The sequence below is a fragment of the Peromyscus californicus genome, unplaced genomic scaffold, assembly GCF_007827085.1.
Source record: "Peromyscus californicus insignis strain IS unplaced genomic scaffold, ASM782708v3 Scaffold_5__1_contigs__length_169319896, whole genome shotgun sequence".
NCBI lineage: Eukaryota > Metazoa > Chordata > Mammalia > Rodentia > Cricetidae > Peromyscus > Peromyscus californicus.
The window spans coordinates 100,731,759-100,749,568 of NW_026294573.1; the positions used below are offsets into that span (position 1 = coordinate 100,731,759).

General features: G+C 51.8%; 1 protein-coding gene across 1 annotated transcript in view; it reads left to right on the forward strand.

Annotated features, from left to right (window-relative positions):
* Positions 1-17,810, forward strand: part of Gabbr2 (gamma-aminobutyric acid type B receptor subunit 2) — a 356,326-nt gene that overhangs the window by 279,645 nt on the left and 58,871 nt on the right. The window contains 4 exon segments of the mRNA XM_052718497.1: positions 325-475; positions 2,539-2,579; positions 2,582-2,670; positions 12,070-12,177. Coding sequence (XP_052574457.1) covers positions 325-475; positions 2,539-2,579; positions 2,582-2,670; positions 12,070-12,177 — 389 coding nt within the window.

Consider the following 17,810-nt stretch of genomic DNA (forward strand, 5'->3'; position numbering starts at 1 on the left):
CTGCCTTCCCAGTCATGGTTACCTTTGGGGATAAATGGTGATGGTTTTTCAACAGCGTAATTAGACCAAATCAAATTCTAGTCTTCTAATGGCTGTTAAATGCATCACAGATCCCTTATTGATTCTATTTAGAGAAAGATATAAGTCCTGGCTCAGGCTCCTGCTGGGAAAGCTAGCCAGTCACTAGATCCTCTCACCCAGTGGGTAGATGGGCCTGGTGTGGGGTACATGTGTTGCATTTGGCCATATATTAAGGACACAGAGGCAAAGCATCCTTGGAGAATGACTACTCTGGGATCTGATGGCTTCTCCTTGACCTTGCAGGGTCTGAGCCACCCAAGGACAAGACCATCATCCTGGAGCAGCTGCGAAAGATCTCCCTCCCGCTCTACAGCATCCTGTCAGCCCTCACCATCCTCGGCATGATCATGGCCAGCGCCTTTCTCTTCTTCAACATCAAGAACCGGAACCAGAAGTAAGCAGCTCTGCCCCATGCAGGGAGAGTGCTTTTTGGATGGACCAGCCCCTTGCTCCACCAATGGAGCTGGGAGTTAGCATGGCAGGTTCTCTGGGAGCACTGAAATTTCCTGAAGTGTGCTGCCAAGTCACTAAGATGATTTAGGATGCACACGTGCATTGGGAGCGCACGCGCGTGCGCACACACACACACACACACACACACACACACACACACACACGGGGAGGGGGCCACGGGCAGCTGGATTGCTGGAGGGCTGAGTTAAATAGAGTAGAAATGGGAAGCCCAAGTCCATGGACCTTCTTAGAGATCTGCACATCGTCATCACCAGCAATGACACGGAAGACCCCAGAGTCCCCAGCTTCTCATCCCTACTCCCAACACCTTTAGCTATAGCTGGTGGAGAGGACCACCAGGTTCAGTGACAGAGTCTCCCATTGATCACATGACAGTCCATTGCATCATTCATTCGACCCTTCCCATGACTCCCAGTGCCACCAGGGGTCTGCTGTCCATGAGTGACATAGTCTACCCCACTGGCTCTATCTCAGGTTCTTTGCCTAAGTGAGCGCCCTCAGCTCTCCACAGTACCTCTCCTCACTCTGAGGCACTGTGCTCAGCTGTAGGCAGCCAGGCCGCCGAATGATCTTGGCCAGGCGGCCACCTTTTCCAGTTTCCATAGCAAACCCCTGAATCCAGCTCCTGCCTTGTAGTGGGAGAGACTGGACCAAAGCTAGAAGCATGTGTATGTTGGGAGAATCCCCACATGCACCCATGGGCCATGGGGGCCACTGTCCTCAAAGCCACACTGCATTACCCACAGGCTGGTAGGGACCAGGGCAATTCCAGGGAATGGGTTTTGCTTCTCTTTCTGCTTACCAAAGAAGAACTTGGAGGCTTCAAGCTCTGATGGCTTGTTTGTTTGTTTAAGTAAATTGTTTAGGTCAAAACCCATTTCCTGACAAATAAATGCAATTTACCTGGTGTCTTTTTCCTAGCCACCTATAATTTACCCAGCTACTGGAACCAGTCCTGAGTGAGGGCTGCACCTGGTAGCGTTTGGCTCCAGGCCTAGGCACACGGTCATTTCTCTGCTACACAGCCTTCCTGTATATCTAATGAGATCTTAGAGCTGCAAACCGCCTCACCAGATTAATTCTCTAATTTCCCCCCTCACGGCCTCCTGGAGAAATTACCAGAATGATTTATTCGGCTGGCTCAGCCATTGAAAAATCCACAAAAGCTGTGGGAACTAGATCTCCCTCCCTTCCTTCTTCCTACTCATACTTTCGCAAACCACCTCCTCCAGGAAGCACTCCAATCCTAAGATCAAACCATTCACAGAACTGCAGAACACAAAGAAAATGTCTGGGGAACAATTGGCTGTAGCCACAGTCTTCAAAAGAACCATTCCAAGCCAACTGTGCTCAGGGAGTCAAGTACCTCTGGGTTGGCTAAAAATTCTAGCCCTCTTGGGGCTTAGCTCAGCATTGGTTTGCTGGGCACTTGGGAATGCCTTCTACCTGTGGCCTGGTGACGACAGGGACAGAAGGTGGCATAGGGCCCAGTTACCCAACTTCTGGGTGACTTCTGTGACTGAGGTGTTGCTACCCCCGTTCCCATTTACACATCAAGCCACGGGAGCTTTCTGAGGGCTCTAAGGGGGGCTCACTGGACACCTGATGAGCAGAGTCTCGGAGGAACCCTGGGTATTCACTGTAACATCCCCGCTCAGGCAGGGGAGTGTGGTGTGAGGACCACCCCCCTCACTACAATCGTTAGATTTAACTTGTATTCCCAATCCTGGCCCCAAATCCTCTAAACCAAAAGTTCAAGTAGATGAAGCTGTTGTAGCAAGTGTCACCTGGGAAGTGATAGGTAGGCTTGAGGCAGGAGGTGGGAAAATATGCAGCTACTGGGGTCCCCTCCGGAAGCAGAGAGGTATCAGCTAGAAGCAGACCGGCTTGGGCCCCGTTTCCCTAGTTCCTGAAGATTTGGTAGCGGTGCTCACCCAGGGCGCTTGGAAGATGCTGTGTGACCAAGTGTCTTTGCCCCACCAGGCTGATCAAGATGTCAAGTCCCTACATGAACAACCTCATCATCCTGGCGGAATGCTGTCCTATGCGTCCATCTTCCTCTTCGGCCTCGACGGATCCTTTGTCTCGGAAAAGACCTTCGAAACCCTCTGCACGGTAAGCCCTTTGGTATGTGCCAGTGCAGTGTGACGTAAAGATCTCTCGGTGGCCTTGTCATCAGACAGAGCTGTGTTGGAAACACCAGGATGGGCAAGAAACAACCAAACCAGGTCAACGGCTCTGCAGCCGGGCCAGAGAGACAGTGTCTGACTGCAGTGAGCATAGACAGTGACTGTTCCACTGATGTGATCGTGTGACAGGCCACTGCCAGATGACATCCAGCACACTAGAAAGGGGGAGAAGTCAGGACCAAAAGCATCAGCACCCAGAGCCGCAGGAGCAGGGCGAGGACACATCCTCAGCCTGCTGGCTTTGGTGTGGTGACCTGGAGTCAGAGAAAAGCTGCCATCTTACTTCCTCTGTCAGTGATTTCAAACCAATTTTTTCATTACTGCTCAACCCAGGAATTTGTTAGGAAGTATTTTTCCCCGAAATCATCCCTCCTGTAAGTGTGTGTGTGTGTGTGTGTGTGTGTGTGTGTGTGTGTGTGTGTGTGTGTGTAAAGGAAGGTATGTGAATGTGTGTGTGCCTTGATGCATATGTGTGTACATGTGTGTATGGGGGGTAAGGACTGTATACGTGTGTGTGTGTGTGTGTGTGTGTGTGTGTGTAGGTGAGTATATACATATGAGTACATGTGTGAGTGGTTAGGTATGTGTATGTGCAGGTGTGTGTGTGTGTGTGTGTGTGTGTGTGTGTGTGTGTGTGTAGGTGGGTATATACACATATGAGTACATGTGTGAGTGGTTAGGTATGTGTATGTGCAGGTGTGTGTGTGTGTGTGTGTGTGTGCAGGTGAATGTGTACATGTGAATGGGGGTTGAGCAGGTGTGTATGTGCAGGTGTGTGTTGATCTGCATGGAGGCCAGAGGTCAAACTCGGGTGTTGTTCCTCAGGAGCCATCCTTTGAGGTGGGCTTTCTCTCTAGAACTTGAGGCTTGCCGCTAGGCTAGACGGGTTATCCAGCAAGTCCCAGAGACCCTCCCGTCTCCACCTCCCCCACCCCACCCCCAGCGCTGGGATCACAGGCCACCACACCGAGTTTTCTACATGAGGTCTTACAAAACAAAACGAACAGACACGAAGGAGCTGGGTGAGGCAGTGGGTTCTTTGCAGCTCTCCAGGGCAATCACTAGTCCAGCGTGTCCCTCAAATAACTGGGGGGGGGGGGGGGGACGGGGGCAGCATCAGAGCGTCAGTGTTAATGGATGGGCAGCCCTTCCTGTGGCTGCGAGAGTAAGATGGCCCTCGGCAAAGCCACCTTCCAGGTCCTGCCTACTGCTCTGAAGCTTCAGGTCACCCACTGCCTGGCCGTGGAAAGGGTAGAAATAAAGAGTGAAGGATGCACTAGAGAGGATCCTAAGACATATGCATAAACACACACACACACACACATACACGCGCGCGCACGCACACACACTCACCGTATGTCAAACTTTATAGGATTACACATGTTCTCAGTGTTGTGGGGGCAGCACTGGAAAAACCCGAAGCTCCAGGTGGCCCTTCCGCTATCCCTACTATTCCCAAGTCCTCAATGTCCTGCCCTTCTTGGACATTATCTTGGTCTCTGCTGAGCTCATCAGGTGGTAGGAACCTTAGGTGCTGCGCTGCCCTGAGGCTCTCACTAAGTACTTGGGAAAGAGCAAAAACACCCTAAACTTTTGCTCCAAAGGACTTACAGCCCCTCCCCAAGTTCAGGAACCAACAATTCGGAACTGATACTGGGACTCTCCCGGTGACCTCTAGGCTGCACATTGGTCCAACCTCTCACTGTCATCCCAGGAGGGTGAGGGACCTGCCTCTGTCCCCCAAGGCTACTGCAGAACCGTACCCCTGGTTCTGCAGTTGCTCCAGTCCCTCCTGAGGCTCTGCTGGCTCCTTGGCATTGCCTCCAGTGAGGGAGTTGAGTCTTGGGGACAGAGAAACTCTGAGGGCTGGCCTCCAGGAGAGTCCCTTCTCAGAGGTAGGTGCTCCATATGTCACCCTGCACCCCACCCTCGAAGGCACTTCCCAGAAGGGGTTTTCTGGGATTTGACCTGAATTCTCCAAGTGCTAATGACAGGCCAGGGAGCTAGGGAACAAGGGAAGGGCCGTCCCCACACTGGGGCTTTTTCCTTAATGAAGCCTGACGTTCTATTCTGGGAGTCTCGCTCATTTGTGTGAGAGGAAGGTCGTCCTGGGAAGCCCGGGGAGGCAGCATGAATAAATCATGACGTGCTTTACAAATCGACCTGAGCCTGAGCTCCAGGGCTGGGGAAATGGCAGTTCTCTTGCCCAGAATTCCTTTATCAGCAGTGGGAACTGCATGGAGGGAGCCCACATGTGACTGCAGGAGAAACAGCCTCCTCCGGATTGAACCGGTTCAGCCCAAATGTATGACCAGGGTCACTTCCAGAATAATTTCCTCTGTCACTCAAGAAGAGAGGTGGGGTACTCCTGACAGCGGAGCCTAAATACGAGCCTCAGTTGGTGGTGGGCCTTGTGCTATAGCAAGACGCCTCCTTCCTGAACCCCGCTGATGTCAAGAGTTGGGCTCTATTCTATCTTGGGACCCGCTGGCTGCCCCCAGTGCCCTCCCCCTACCCTGAGCAACCCAGGGGCAGAAAGTGGGATGCAGAAAGGAGAATCAGGGCCAAGGCTGTCCTGAGCCCAAAGCTTGAAACTCGGCCTCACTCTTGTCCTCTGTAAAATGGGCGAAACAGCCCTCTCTCATAGGGTAGGGACAGATGTGGGGTAAACGAGAAAGAGGATGGTGACATGGGAGGAAAGGAAGACATCACAGTGTGTCACTTTTGTTATCAACTTGTGAGTCACAGGATCTACCCTAAGGAGTCAAGTCCACTCACCTCTCCTCAAGAATCCAGTTAAAACAGCCAAATTAATAGTAAAAAGCAGGAAAGGGGACTTAGTCAATGTGGCCACATTGAAAAGAAGGAAATAGAGATCCCATGACACCTGTAAGCCGGTCTTCAGGGTCCCGAGGGAAGAGTGCAGCTGTTAAGAACACTGGCCGCTCTTGCAGAGCACCGGGTTTGAGTCACAATTCCCACACCTAGTGGCTCACAACCACCCATTCTCCAGTTCCAGAAAGTCCTTTTCTGGCCTCTGTGGGCACCTGCACACATGTGGTACACATACGTGCATGCAGGCACACACACATACACATAAAACAAAAAGGAAACCTTTTCTTTTTTTTTTTTAGTTTTTCGAGACAGGGTTTCTCTGTGTAGCTTTGCGCCTTTTCTGGAACTCGCTTTGTAGACCAGGCTGGCCTCAAACTCACAGAGATCCTCCTGCCTCTGCCTCCCGAGTGCTGGGATTAAAGGCGTGCGCCACCACCGCCCGGCAACCTTTTCTTAAAAGGCTAAATAGAGGGCCAGGGTACCGCCCTCTGAGCACTCCTCGTCAAGGAGCGGCCCCTCCCACCACTGACCCAGCGTGGCCTCGGAGACTGAGGCTTCAATCTCATCCTGTGAAATGGTCTGATAAGTTCTTAGGACTGTGGCAAATCTCTTTCCAGGAGACAAGCTCTCTGGCTGAGGCCTCTCCCTTCTCCCAGCATGGAAGAGAGTCCTTGTGAAATTCCTACTTCTTGGGGTCCAGTGTTTCACTAGCCTGACAGAGAGGTTAAAGGGTATCGGTGTCTCTTTAGAACATCTTCATTTCTACCGTGCTGGTTACAGCCTGGCCTCCATGTCAGGGACACCCTCAAAGCCAGGGGATGGATGAGGTGGACCCTGAAGTCAGCCTCCATCATGAACAGCTTACCAGTGTCGGCCGCTCTGTTCTCCCTCTCCACACATGGCCCTTCTCTGCCCTTCAGGTTTTAATACAGACAACCGTGACAGTACTTCAGCAAGAAGCTGTGACAACCCCGGCGTCCGGCCTCCCTAGGGGTCAGGCCTCTGCTCGGGAAAGCCATTAGCATCCATACAAGGACACATGTGAGCACGTGTGTACACACATACAAATTCTGCTGCTGGAAAAGCAGCCACACTCAGCTCCCATCCCCCACCTTCGATCCTTTCTGGAACCTTCCCAGCCGCCAGTGCCAACTTCAGCAAGTCCTGCAAGCAGCTCCAGCTCCATGGTGCTGTCTCCCTGGACACTGTCAGAAGTAGTCACCATAGCAACACGGCCCCTGTGGGCAGAGTCGCTGGGAGAGCGACGCTGGGTGTGGGCAAAGCCCTGGTGTTGGGGGAAGGGAACACCGGCTCGCAGATGGCAGACCCACCTGGCTCAGGGACCCCAGCCCTAGCAGGTGGAAAGGGAGCCAGGCAAATTACACTTGCCGTCCTGTGAAGTCTAGGCAGGAACCCCAGCCAGGGCACAGGAAGTGAAGGAGAGATCCACAGTGAGGACCTTGGTGGACAGCAAGTCCTGTAGGCCCTGCCGCGCTCCCTGGCTCAGCGGCATTGCTGAGGGTGGAGACAAGCCAGCAGCTCTGTGTAACCCCTCAAAAGCCCACTCCACCCGGGAATTCAGCACCATCAACACTGCTTTGCCCTGGAACAGCTCCTCCTTCCAACCCCGAGACAGGCCACCAGGCAAGACAGGTCTACCGCCCCTCCTGTCCTGAGAGCAAGCCTAGAACCTAGTCCGCAGCGCTTGGCTAGCATAAGGTTCCAAACACCAGGAGATGACAAGGATGCCTGCCATGTGCCTTCTTCTCAAAAAAAAACAAACAAACAAACAAATAAAAAACATCTTGAGTTTTCTTTTTTCATCTAGTACATTTATTTATTGGGGGAGGGAGGTGCACCCATGCCCAGGCATGCATGTGGAAGTCAGACGACATTGTGGGGGTCCACTCTCTCCTCCCACGTGAGTTCAAGGGACCAAACTTAGTCACCAGGCTTTCAGAGCCACTTGCCACTGAGATGTCAACTGGATTTTACCAAAAAAAATATAGGTCAACAGGTCAGCTAAGTTCTATCTGCCAAACAAGCAACCCAGCTCAATGTTTGTCTATTTGGATCTTTTAAAAAAAATCAAGATAACCAAAAAAAATCTACCTTTTATGGCATATTCTTGAGCAGTTTTAGAGTGTGCGTCCATTTCTAATGTGTCCCCAGAGTATTTGAGAGGCCGCTGGCAGATATCTATGTCCAAAACTCCACCGCATGACTCCCCAGCTGGGTGACTTTGCCTTGGCTCCTAACATCTCTGAGCCTTAGTCCATTCACTCTTCTGTAAGAGTGGGGTTATACTAGGCTTGTGGGGGTTAAATGAGAACATATATTAAAGCTCTGGGTCCCAATGGATGTTTATGAATGAATGAATGAATGAATGAATGGTAGGGTGAATCACTTATGAATGAATGATGGACTGTTAGGATCATCATGGTCACTTCTAGAAGGCAGAGTGAACAGATAAAGAGCTGGGAACCCGGGGTGGGCGCTGGTAGTTTTGGTGCAGGTGTTTCCATGGCAACTGTGACCTGCTGTGGCCTTGCTTTGCTAGAACTGGACTGGAGACCAGCCAAGCTACGGTGAGCCTCTGCCACCTGCAGTGTGGGGGGCCTCAGGGCAGGCCACGAGGGCAGTAAGAGTGACACATCAGGGACCTCTGTGAATGCTCTAGCCGGGAGGCCCCAGGTCGCTGGACTCCTGTTAAAAGCCAGTCCAGCCAGGGGCTGCTCAGTGAGCACTCAAGGAGCCAAGCTGGGCATTGCAGCTCCCTGCTTGAGACAGGAGAAGCCTCATTCAATGCCTCACTTAGAGCATGTGTGTGCATGCAGATATGTACATACCGTGAAGAGATCCCCGTGAATAGCTGCAGAACACCACACGGGCAGGCCACGGGTGTTGACGCTGCTTCCCCAGCCCACACCTAAAAGAGCTGTAGATCATAGGTCCCCAGGCTGTGCTGTGGTGAGTCCCTCGGAGACCAGGGATCTGGGGATCCTGGAAGCCTACAAATGTCATCCCCTGAACATCAGCTTTGGAAAAGCCGGGCTCAAGAGTGGGAGTCGCTGGCATGTGCATCTCAGGAAGAAGCTGTGGTCTCAGCCTAGCTGTGAAACTGCGGGTTTGATGGGACACCTACTTGTCACCAAGGCCTCCTGTGACAGCAGCATGTGCAGCTTTAGAGCCTGGAGGAAGACGGAGTCTAGGAGTCAAGATGACATCCAGGGACAGCCTTAGGTGGGCAGAGGAAGCTCCATCCTGAGTGGCTTCCATCTCGCAGATACAGCAAGAGATAAGAAGTGAGTGTCCCCTCCAGCAGAGTCCCTCAGGGGTGAGCCAGCCTATGAAGCCGCTCTGCTGGGGTTAGTCTACTGTCCCCACTGCTCTGTTCTCTGCTACTGATTCGCCCTTATCAAGAATCTGCTGCATATGGGATGTAAGATCTGCTGGTGACGTACAGAAACCCTCCCAAGGACATAGAGCTGCTCAGGCCATCACTACATTCAGTAGTGACAGCCCCAGCCTCAGTCACTCACTGGGGTTCCCACACCTGAACATCCAGTCATATTCACGGTTCTGATCAATTTCCAAAACTAGCCAAGGCATAGGCTGGTGGGGGGGCGGGTACCCAGGGAAGACCTGGTAAGCATCCAGAGCCTTCTCCAGGGACATAAGACAAGCAGGACTTGAGACACACCAAGAAACCCCACAGGGCAAGCCAAGGCCCAGGCACATAAGCACCAGGCCTGCAATACACCCACATGCTAAGCAGAAAATGGCTACCTGGAATTATGTATAGAACACCAATCATACCTTTTGCACAAATTGCTTAGGCATAGTGAATCGCTACATCATGGAGTGAATGGGTCCCCAAGTCCGAGTTCACAGACGCCAGCCAGGGCCAGCATCTCCATCAAGCAAGTGTCTGTCTGTGGAGCGTAATACCCAGGCCCCTTGGCCTTCTTTGCTTTCAATTCACTGCAACACATTGCAGCTTCCAGACGCCAGATTAAATTTCTCTCATCGAGTTTTAACTCACTTAATTTATGTTATTGAATCTTAATGAAATTGGCCCTCTCAAAAGAGACAAGTAGCCTGGTAATGATGGCTTTAAAGAGAACGTGGGTCAAAGGAGTGTGCATAAGCCAGGCACAGGGCAGTGACGTGTGGCCTCCAAATAAGATCTTTGTTGGCCACAGAACCACAGAATGAGGCAAAAAGAATGACATTGTTTCATCTTTTCCATCCTTTATAAAAAAAAAAAATGCCCGTGGCCTGTGTATGTTTCCAGTTAAGAGTCACTTTCTTTTTTTAAAATAATTTATTTAAATTTATTTTATGTGCATTGGTGTGAAGGTGTCAGATCTCCTGGAACTGGAGTTACAGTCAGTTGTGAGCTGTCATGGGGGTGCCGGGAATTGAACCTGGGTCCTCTGGAAGAGCAGCCAGTGCTCTTACCCATGGAGCCATCTCTCCAGCCACTAAGAGTAACTTTCTAATAGCATGTGATCCAAAACTCTAGGAGACTGGCCTCGGGGTGGACAGAGTCACTTTAAAGCGTGTGCAGGCTGTGAGAATTCTTTCTTTTTCTCGCTGCCATCTCAATTACCTGACGAAAGAGGATTAAGGAAGGAAGAGTGTACGCTGCCTCACAGTTTGAGGGTACAGACCTAATCAGAAAACTTTCTCACGGACACGCCCAGGGGTTTGTTTCCATGGTGATTCTAATTCCCATCAAGTTGACAACTGAGATGAACCATCCGTTGTGTAGACTTTTATCTCTGTGATGAAATAGCCAGAAAAAAACAGCTTAAGGGATGGGGAATACCTTTGGGCAAACAGTCCCGCTTCAGTCTGTCATAGTCAGGAGTATGTGGCCCAACAGAGCGGTTCACCCACATAGTGGGCAGGAAGCAGAGACAGAGAGAGCCAGGGACCAGGTCTAACCTTCGAAGGCCAGTCCCTAGCGACCCACCTCCTCCAAGACCCTCCCTCATGAGGCTTCCGCAACCTCCCAAAATAGCCCCACCAGCCAGCCGAGGACACAGCATTCGACCCTTGAGCCTGGGGGACCGTGCAGATGAAGTGTCCCAGCTGGTGGGCCAGCTCCTGAGTGTAGACGAAGCTCATTTGAGTTAAGCAGACTCTGGAGAGGAGAAGACAAATGCTGCCGGGGAGGGAAGGCCACTCTGGCGCAAGGCACTGCCTTGGGGTTCTGGGGCTTTGGCAGGTAGGTGAGGAACTATGTAAGTTTAAAAAGTGATGTCCTCACTCAACAGCTCACAGGTCATCCTGGTGGCTAGTAGTGGTCTGCACGGTCCACACTGCCTCTGACCTCATGGTCCTTGTTGAATGAACCAACCAGTGTCTGGCTGAGTGAATGCTGTGCGAGTACCCCAGTGACTGCGACAGAGAACAGTGGATGCTCTGAGTCTCCTCCTCCCTCCGTGTTCCCCACCTTTCTTAGCATCCTTGGGTGACAGCATGGATACTACAGATGCACATTATAATGTAGGTGGCAATGTAGCCATCCCCACCCTCCAAAAAACCAACACTGTCACTCACCGTCTGTCTAATTTCCTACCTATTGAGTAAATGCAAGAAGACAGAGGCTGCATCCCCACCTGTGCTGTGCCCCACTCACATGCGTCACATGCGTCTCTCAGCAATGGCTAGACTGCGGCTGCCTTCCCTAGCTTAGGGAGTGGCCTCGCCACTTCCTCAGCCAGTTTCTGTCTTCACAAATGGAGTGGGACCAGCGCACCTGTGAGCCACATTGCCAGAAAGGCATCCCCAAGGGCGGGGGGCTTGGGAGCTGTCCTGGGGGACCAAGGCTCCCGTGGGTTGGAGACATCCAAGTCAGCCAGTGAAGGTAGCATCTGGCTGTCCTTACAGCCCTGGCACAAAGTTGGCATCCTAGAGGCTCCCTGGTAGCTATCAGATGGGAGCCATCCTGTCTCAGCCTCCAGGAACCCAGAGTGTAGGCTCCTTCACACTGGCTGTTCCCAGTACCAGGGCTGGTAACCAAGGCACATTTCAGCTTGAGAAGCATGTCAGAGCCCAAGCAAGACCTTATTCCTGAGCGGGGTCCCCAAGGTCAGTCAAAGCATGGGACCAGCAGCCACCCAAAGGAAAGAGAGAGGAAGGAATGGGAGAGAGCGGACGGGAAGATGCCTGGCTCTTCGCCTCCCTAGTGACCCCTCAACAGTGCAGAGACTTCTGCTGCTTGCTGGGTAGGTGACACCCTCTGAGCTGTGGCCCATTTGGAGGCAGGATTTGAACCTTTTTGACCTCTGCACCTGGTGCCCAGGACCTGATGAGCGTCCGATAGTACTAGCTGTCTATGGAATCCGTCTGACCGCAGGATGCTCTGGAGACTCGCGAGAATGCATGGCAGATGTCTGTCCCCAGCACCTAGGTTCCACTTGCTGGATGGTCACTCACCTGGGAGATGTTAACTCTGCTACATTGTCCTGGCTTCTAGGTCCGGACCTGGATTCTCACCGTGGGCTACACAACCGCCTTTGGGGCCATGTTTGCGAAGACCTGGAGGGTCCATGCCATCTTCAAAAATGTGAAGATGAAGAAGAAGGTAAGGAGAGTCTCCACTTCAGTTGACTGTGTTCACTCGGCTTTTCTTGTGTGAACAGGCATTAGGTGCCTACTGTGTGCAGGTACTGAGCAACTTGGTGGTGAGTCCAAAGGACAGTCAGTGGCGACCTCCTGATGACAACTTCCCAGGGAATCCGTTCACAAAGCCTCTACAGCTCACAGGAACAGGAGCTGTTTAGGGACATGTAGGGTCCTACAGAACTGGGGCGGGCACCAGGTGCTCGGGGAAGGCTTCCTGTAAGAAGTGCCACCTATGCTAGAACCTGGGAGGAAGTGTTGGTCATGAGGCAAAAGGGATGGGGACTGCACACCTCTAGAGGGTGCAGTGTGTGGGCAACCTGACAGTGGTGGAAGGGAGCAGGCGGTCTAGAAGCTGAAAGGCTTGGCGTGGCCGGGATTTAGGGTTCACATGGACAGGGTGCAAGGAGAGGCTGGAGGGGAAGGCAGGGGTGACATTAGGGAATCAAAGCTGTAGCTTAGGGGTCACAGGGACCTCTTTGAAAGAGGAAAGAGAAGTGGGGCTGGGACCCATCTTAATGACGGGGCTTTCAAAGAGTGCCTCCAGGCAGGTAGAGAGCATTTGTCCTACGTTGTGGGTGACCATGGTGTCAACCAAGCATGACTGAGCATCTGGCCGTGGTGGGATTCCCATGCTGTCCCTTAAACTCCTGTCACAGTCCTGGCCAGACAGAATTTGAGTAGGCATCGTCTCCTAAGATGCCACTCTCTCTCCTGCCTGAGGCCTATGACACCCTTCACCCTCAGGAGGCCTCAGGGCCACCACCCCATCCCCACTGTCAGAGCTGTTTTCTGTGACGCAGTCCCCACCCTGGCTAGATGGGACGGTCTGGGCCCTGCCTCCTCCCCAACCCCATCTGTCAGACACCCAAGCCGCCTCAGACAGGTGCAGGCTGCTCTTAGAGAGAGGGACACAGCGCTGCCATCTCCTCCAGCCTTCTGTCCCCACAGTGCCTGTGACAGTTCCCTTCTGGGAGATGGAAGTGGCTCAGTCACCCCAGCCATTTCTGGTGCTGGCTACGGATTCTAGTCCGGTGGCTGATTATGAACACAAGTCATCCAGCTCAGGTTGCTTGCACTCAAAACTCCGGGGATATAGCTGAACATCAGTAGTTCCTAGACTTTCCCAGGTGATACAGTTGTCCCTCAGCTTCCTCTTGGCAGTGGGTTCAGAATCACACACACACACACACACACACACACACACACACACACACACACACACGTGTGCACGCACCACATCACCCAAAACAACCAAACCCAAACCCACAGGTGCTTGGGACCTTTGTATAAAATGGAGTGCTTGTCAGTGTACCCCACCCATCCTCATACACCTACACTGTTTACAGTACCTAATGCAATACAAATGCTGTGTAAACAGTTGTTACACTGTGTTGTTATAAGTCATCATAAAGAAGACAGTCTGTGCATTCCCGGTACAGATGCAAGCACCACGGGCCTGCTGCCTGGTGAACTGCCTTGGTCGGTGGAATCTGTGAATGTAGCAAAACAAAGGACCACCATGCTGATCTACAGCCAGAGCAAAAGCCCTCTGGCCTGTCTTGGGACTGCCCAGTGTGGACTATCCTTGCCTGGGAGCCTTAGCAATGCAGGCTCTGGGGCCTAGCCAGCCCTATGGAAGCAAGGTGCTGGCACGGGACCCAGGCTACCATGCTTGCACCAGCCCTCCTCAGAGCCAAGGGGTGCTTGCCCAGACCCTGCTGCTCTGCAGCTCGGCTTTGAGTTGCTCTACCATTAATGCAACCCTACCCTGGTTTGAAAGAACCATAGCTTTGATTCCATGTGCTGCTGAGTGGGTTATCCACATTGTCACCTGCTCCCGCATTCCCTCGGGTGACTGCAGAGAAAGAACACACCAGCTTTCAGCAGCCCACTGAACATGTCAGGAAAAGCTCAGGAGTTAGGGGTGCACGCATCCCTGAGGCACAAGGATGGGGTGTCTCCAGGGACCACAAGCTTAGGTCACATCTGACGGTGCTGCCCAGTGCCAGAACCCAAAGCAGGATGCACTCCCCTGAGAGGAAATTCAGTAGCCTGTCCGAAGGAGGGACTTCTCTGACACACAAGGCCCCCATCACCTTGAGGGGGGTACTTCTTTTTTTTCCTGTTACTTTTTTTCTACCTTTTAAAAAGGAGGTGATACTGTCAGGAACAGTGGATGAAACATAGGATCCTTGGGAGTATGAAGTTAGACTGTCCTCAGAGACCTGGAGGACAACTCTGGGAAGACCAGTGGGGAAAGTGACATCAGGGGTGTCGTGAGTCACAGACCGGAAGGGGACAGTCTTCCTGCACAGGAGTGAAGACAGCTTTGCCCCTAGGGAGGAAACTGATGATGCCAATCATACAGAATCACCTCTACCCAGTTAGCCAGGCTAAACTGTCCACTTGAAAACAGCTAAAATGACAAACTATGTATTTTGCCACAATTTAAAAAGCCAGTAAAAGTCAGAGCATGGTGACTTCTGCCTGTAATCCCGACACTTGGGATGCTGAAGTCAGAGGATTGCCATGAGACCAAAGCCAGCCTGGGCTAAATGGTGAGTTCAAGGCCAGCCTAGGCTACAGAGTGAGACCTTGTCTCAAAAAACAAACAAACCAAAAAAGCTAATACAACAAAACAGACCTTGGTCATGTAAAAACCCAACCCGGAGTGGGGGGGTGGGGGGGTGTCGGAGAACCTCACGGGAGCCCCTGCTGCCTGCCCTTCAACATGATCGCCAGGGGGAGGCGTGTTTCCCCTCTCTACCTTACCCTCCTCTGCCTGCTCCAGGAACCAGCTCTAAACCCAGAGCAGTCCCTGAGGACATCATACCCTGGTGGTGTGTGTGTTCATCATCCTCAACCTTTGCCACAACAGTGCCCAGTTCTTGTTCCCCAAGGCCAAGACACTTGCACACTGTGTTCGTATTGCTGTATGACCTTCGTCACGATCCATCTCCAAAACACAAGCGGAAGCCCCACACCCGTTCGCCACCAGGCAGGCCCCATTCCCTTCTGCAGCCAGGGACCACCTTACACTGCCTCCCTCTGAGTCGGACACCAGGCCAGTACCAGAACACTCAGTGAGTGTTTTGTATAATTGACCTGTTTTAGTGGGCTGCTGTTGAGTCTGGATTCTGTTCTGAGGATCCCTTCATTTTCTTCCAACAATAGGTACACTAGATTTTCATAAACATAAAAATGCAATCATGTGCCTTTTTCATTACTGTCTTCCTACACCTCCCTTTCTCTCTGAGCTCCCGCCCCCTCCCCCCCCCGGGTGGGGGGCCTTCCCCAGACATACATGCAGGCTTCACCTCACGTGACCCTATTGTCACAGGCACTCGGGGAAAGAAACCTATTAAAGAGAGCATCGACACATGGTGACTTCATGTTCCAAATTCGGCGTTCTTATAGCATGTTACTATTTTTCTGAAGACCAATCATAAAGTCTTACATTGAGAAACTTATTACAGCCTTCCTTCCGCCTCTCACTAAGCAAAATGAAGTGTGGAAGGAGGCAGTCGCTCAAGGAAGGAACCTTCTGTTCTGGGGCAGATGTTTTCTGAGGACGGATATATCTTCGCTCTGTCCCTAAGATAACACAAGCAACAAAACATCTAAGCAGACAGTCACCTGGCTCACCCAAGGAGCTGCCATCGGAGAGCTTCCAACAGCTACCTGGACAGTTCAGCTGTGAGAGCCAGCAGGGGCAGGGGGCAGGATGAGGCAACATCAGGGGTCCCTCAATACTGTTCTTCCCTGGAAGGGGGCACTTTGGAGCAGAGAGTCAGCCCTGCCAGATCAGTTAAGACCAGTCAAAAATCCGAAGTCAAGCCGAGTATAACAGCACATACCCATAATGCCAGCTCCTGGGAAGTTGAGGCAGGAGAATCCCATGCTCAAGGCCATTCTGGGCTACAGAACAAGACTTTGTCTCAAAAATTTTAATTTTGAAGGTTTGCTTTGTTTTTAAACAATAAAGAATGTTCTGCCGTTTTAAGCCAGAGGCCAGGCAAGTTTCTTCTGTAAAGAACCAGGTGGTAAATGCTCGACCATGTGGGCCCTGCTGTCTCATTTACAGGGACACTTCTCTGCTTGACAAATGAAAGCAGCTGGGGACAGATGTGCACCTGGATAGATGTGATTACAGTCCCCTAAAACGTTGCCTACAAAAACAAGTGGTGAGCAAATTCCAGGGTCTCTAGCTCCTGCTCAGGACAGCAGTTAGAAGTAACACTGACAAGAGCTAGCCACTTCTGGCCTCGGCCTCTGCAGAGCAGTTACCGTACGTACATCTAATGTGAATTGTACACTTATCACCGCATTTCCCAGATGACGGAAGCGGCTCAGAGGGACAGGGACATATCCAGGATCCCAGCTAGTTAGTCCGTGTCAGACTTAGATCTTGGTCATTGCTGGTACCATGATGCCATGTGGCGAGCATGTGGCACTGTGACCCACTAGCTCAGACAGGCAGCAGGAGATGATATCACGAGCATGGACAGAACCCAGCAAGTTGGGGCTGGTGCTAAGAGAAATCTAAAAAGGAAAGAAGAGAGAAACCTGTTAGCACGGAGAAGTGTTCTCTGGGGCTCTGCATGTAGCCAAGATGGCACTACTTCTGCTCCCTCCCCTGCTTTCATTTCTTGGGATTGTTTTGAATCATTTTCTTTGGCACTCTGTCTGTGGTGTGCGCAGGCGGGTTTATTCAATCTTTCACTCTTAGTCTTCCCCATTATAATGCATGCTCCACCAGGATGGGATTCTGTGTTCACTGCTGCATTCTTTGTGCCTAGGACAGAGATTGACCCCATGTTGGCACTCAGTAAATATTTCCAAAAAGAAATTATCAATGTCCTCATATTCTCAGGGCCTTTCTACCATGTGTGGCTTGGTAGAGCTGTTTAGTAGAGCTGAGGTGTAATATCACACTTTGCCCCTAGGTGTCACTGTCCTACACACAAACACAGCATCACTAATGATCAAATCCAGAATAATGGTAGACAGGTACCATTCCTTGGGCATCTTCTCTAAGCAGACCCCACAATGAGTGCCTTCCACACTTCATCTCATTTGATTCTAATACCAGCTGTGTCACTTGGGGATCAGTAGCCCTCTTTATCCAGGAGGAAACTGAAGCCCAATAAAGTTAAGCATTTGGCAACACCTGGGGTTAGAATAAGTTCTTTGTCCATTCCTCTATGCCACCCTCAGAGGATGAAACATGAGCCTCCTTCCTCCCGTCTGTCCCTCTGGCTGTCACTACACAAGCAGCAGAAAAGGGAGGCAGGATTCCGTCTGGGGACCACTGCCCAGTGTCATCCCCAACTTCCACCTTGAGCCTTTTGGGGAAAGGGGTTTGCCCTACTGCACCAATGAGAGGCAGCCCTGGTCTCTAAGGTTGGCTGAGCTCGCACAGGGAGTGCCAGAGGCATGAGGTCCTGGGAAACTGCTTGGGTTCACACTAGTGGGAGAATGGGAAGCACCCTGAAAGGTGAATTTCCTGGGTGCATGCCCCCCTACTTCCGGGATGGAGAACAGGGGCCCCTTCCTGCCTGTCCTGAGCCCCAGGCTCCTGAGACACTTTCT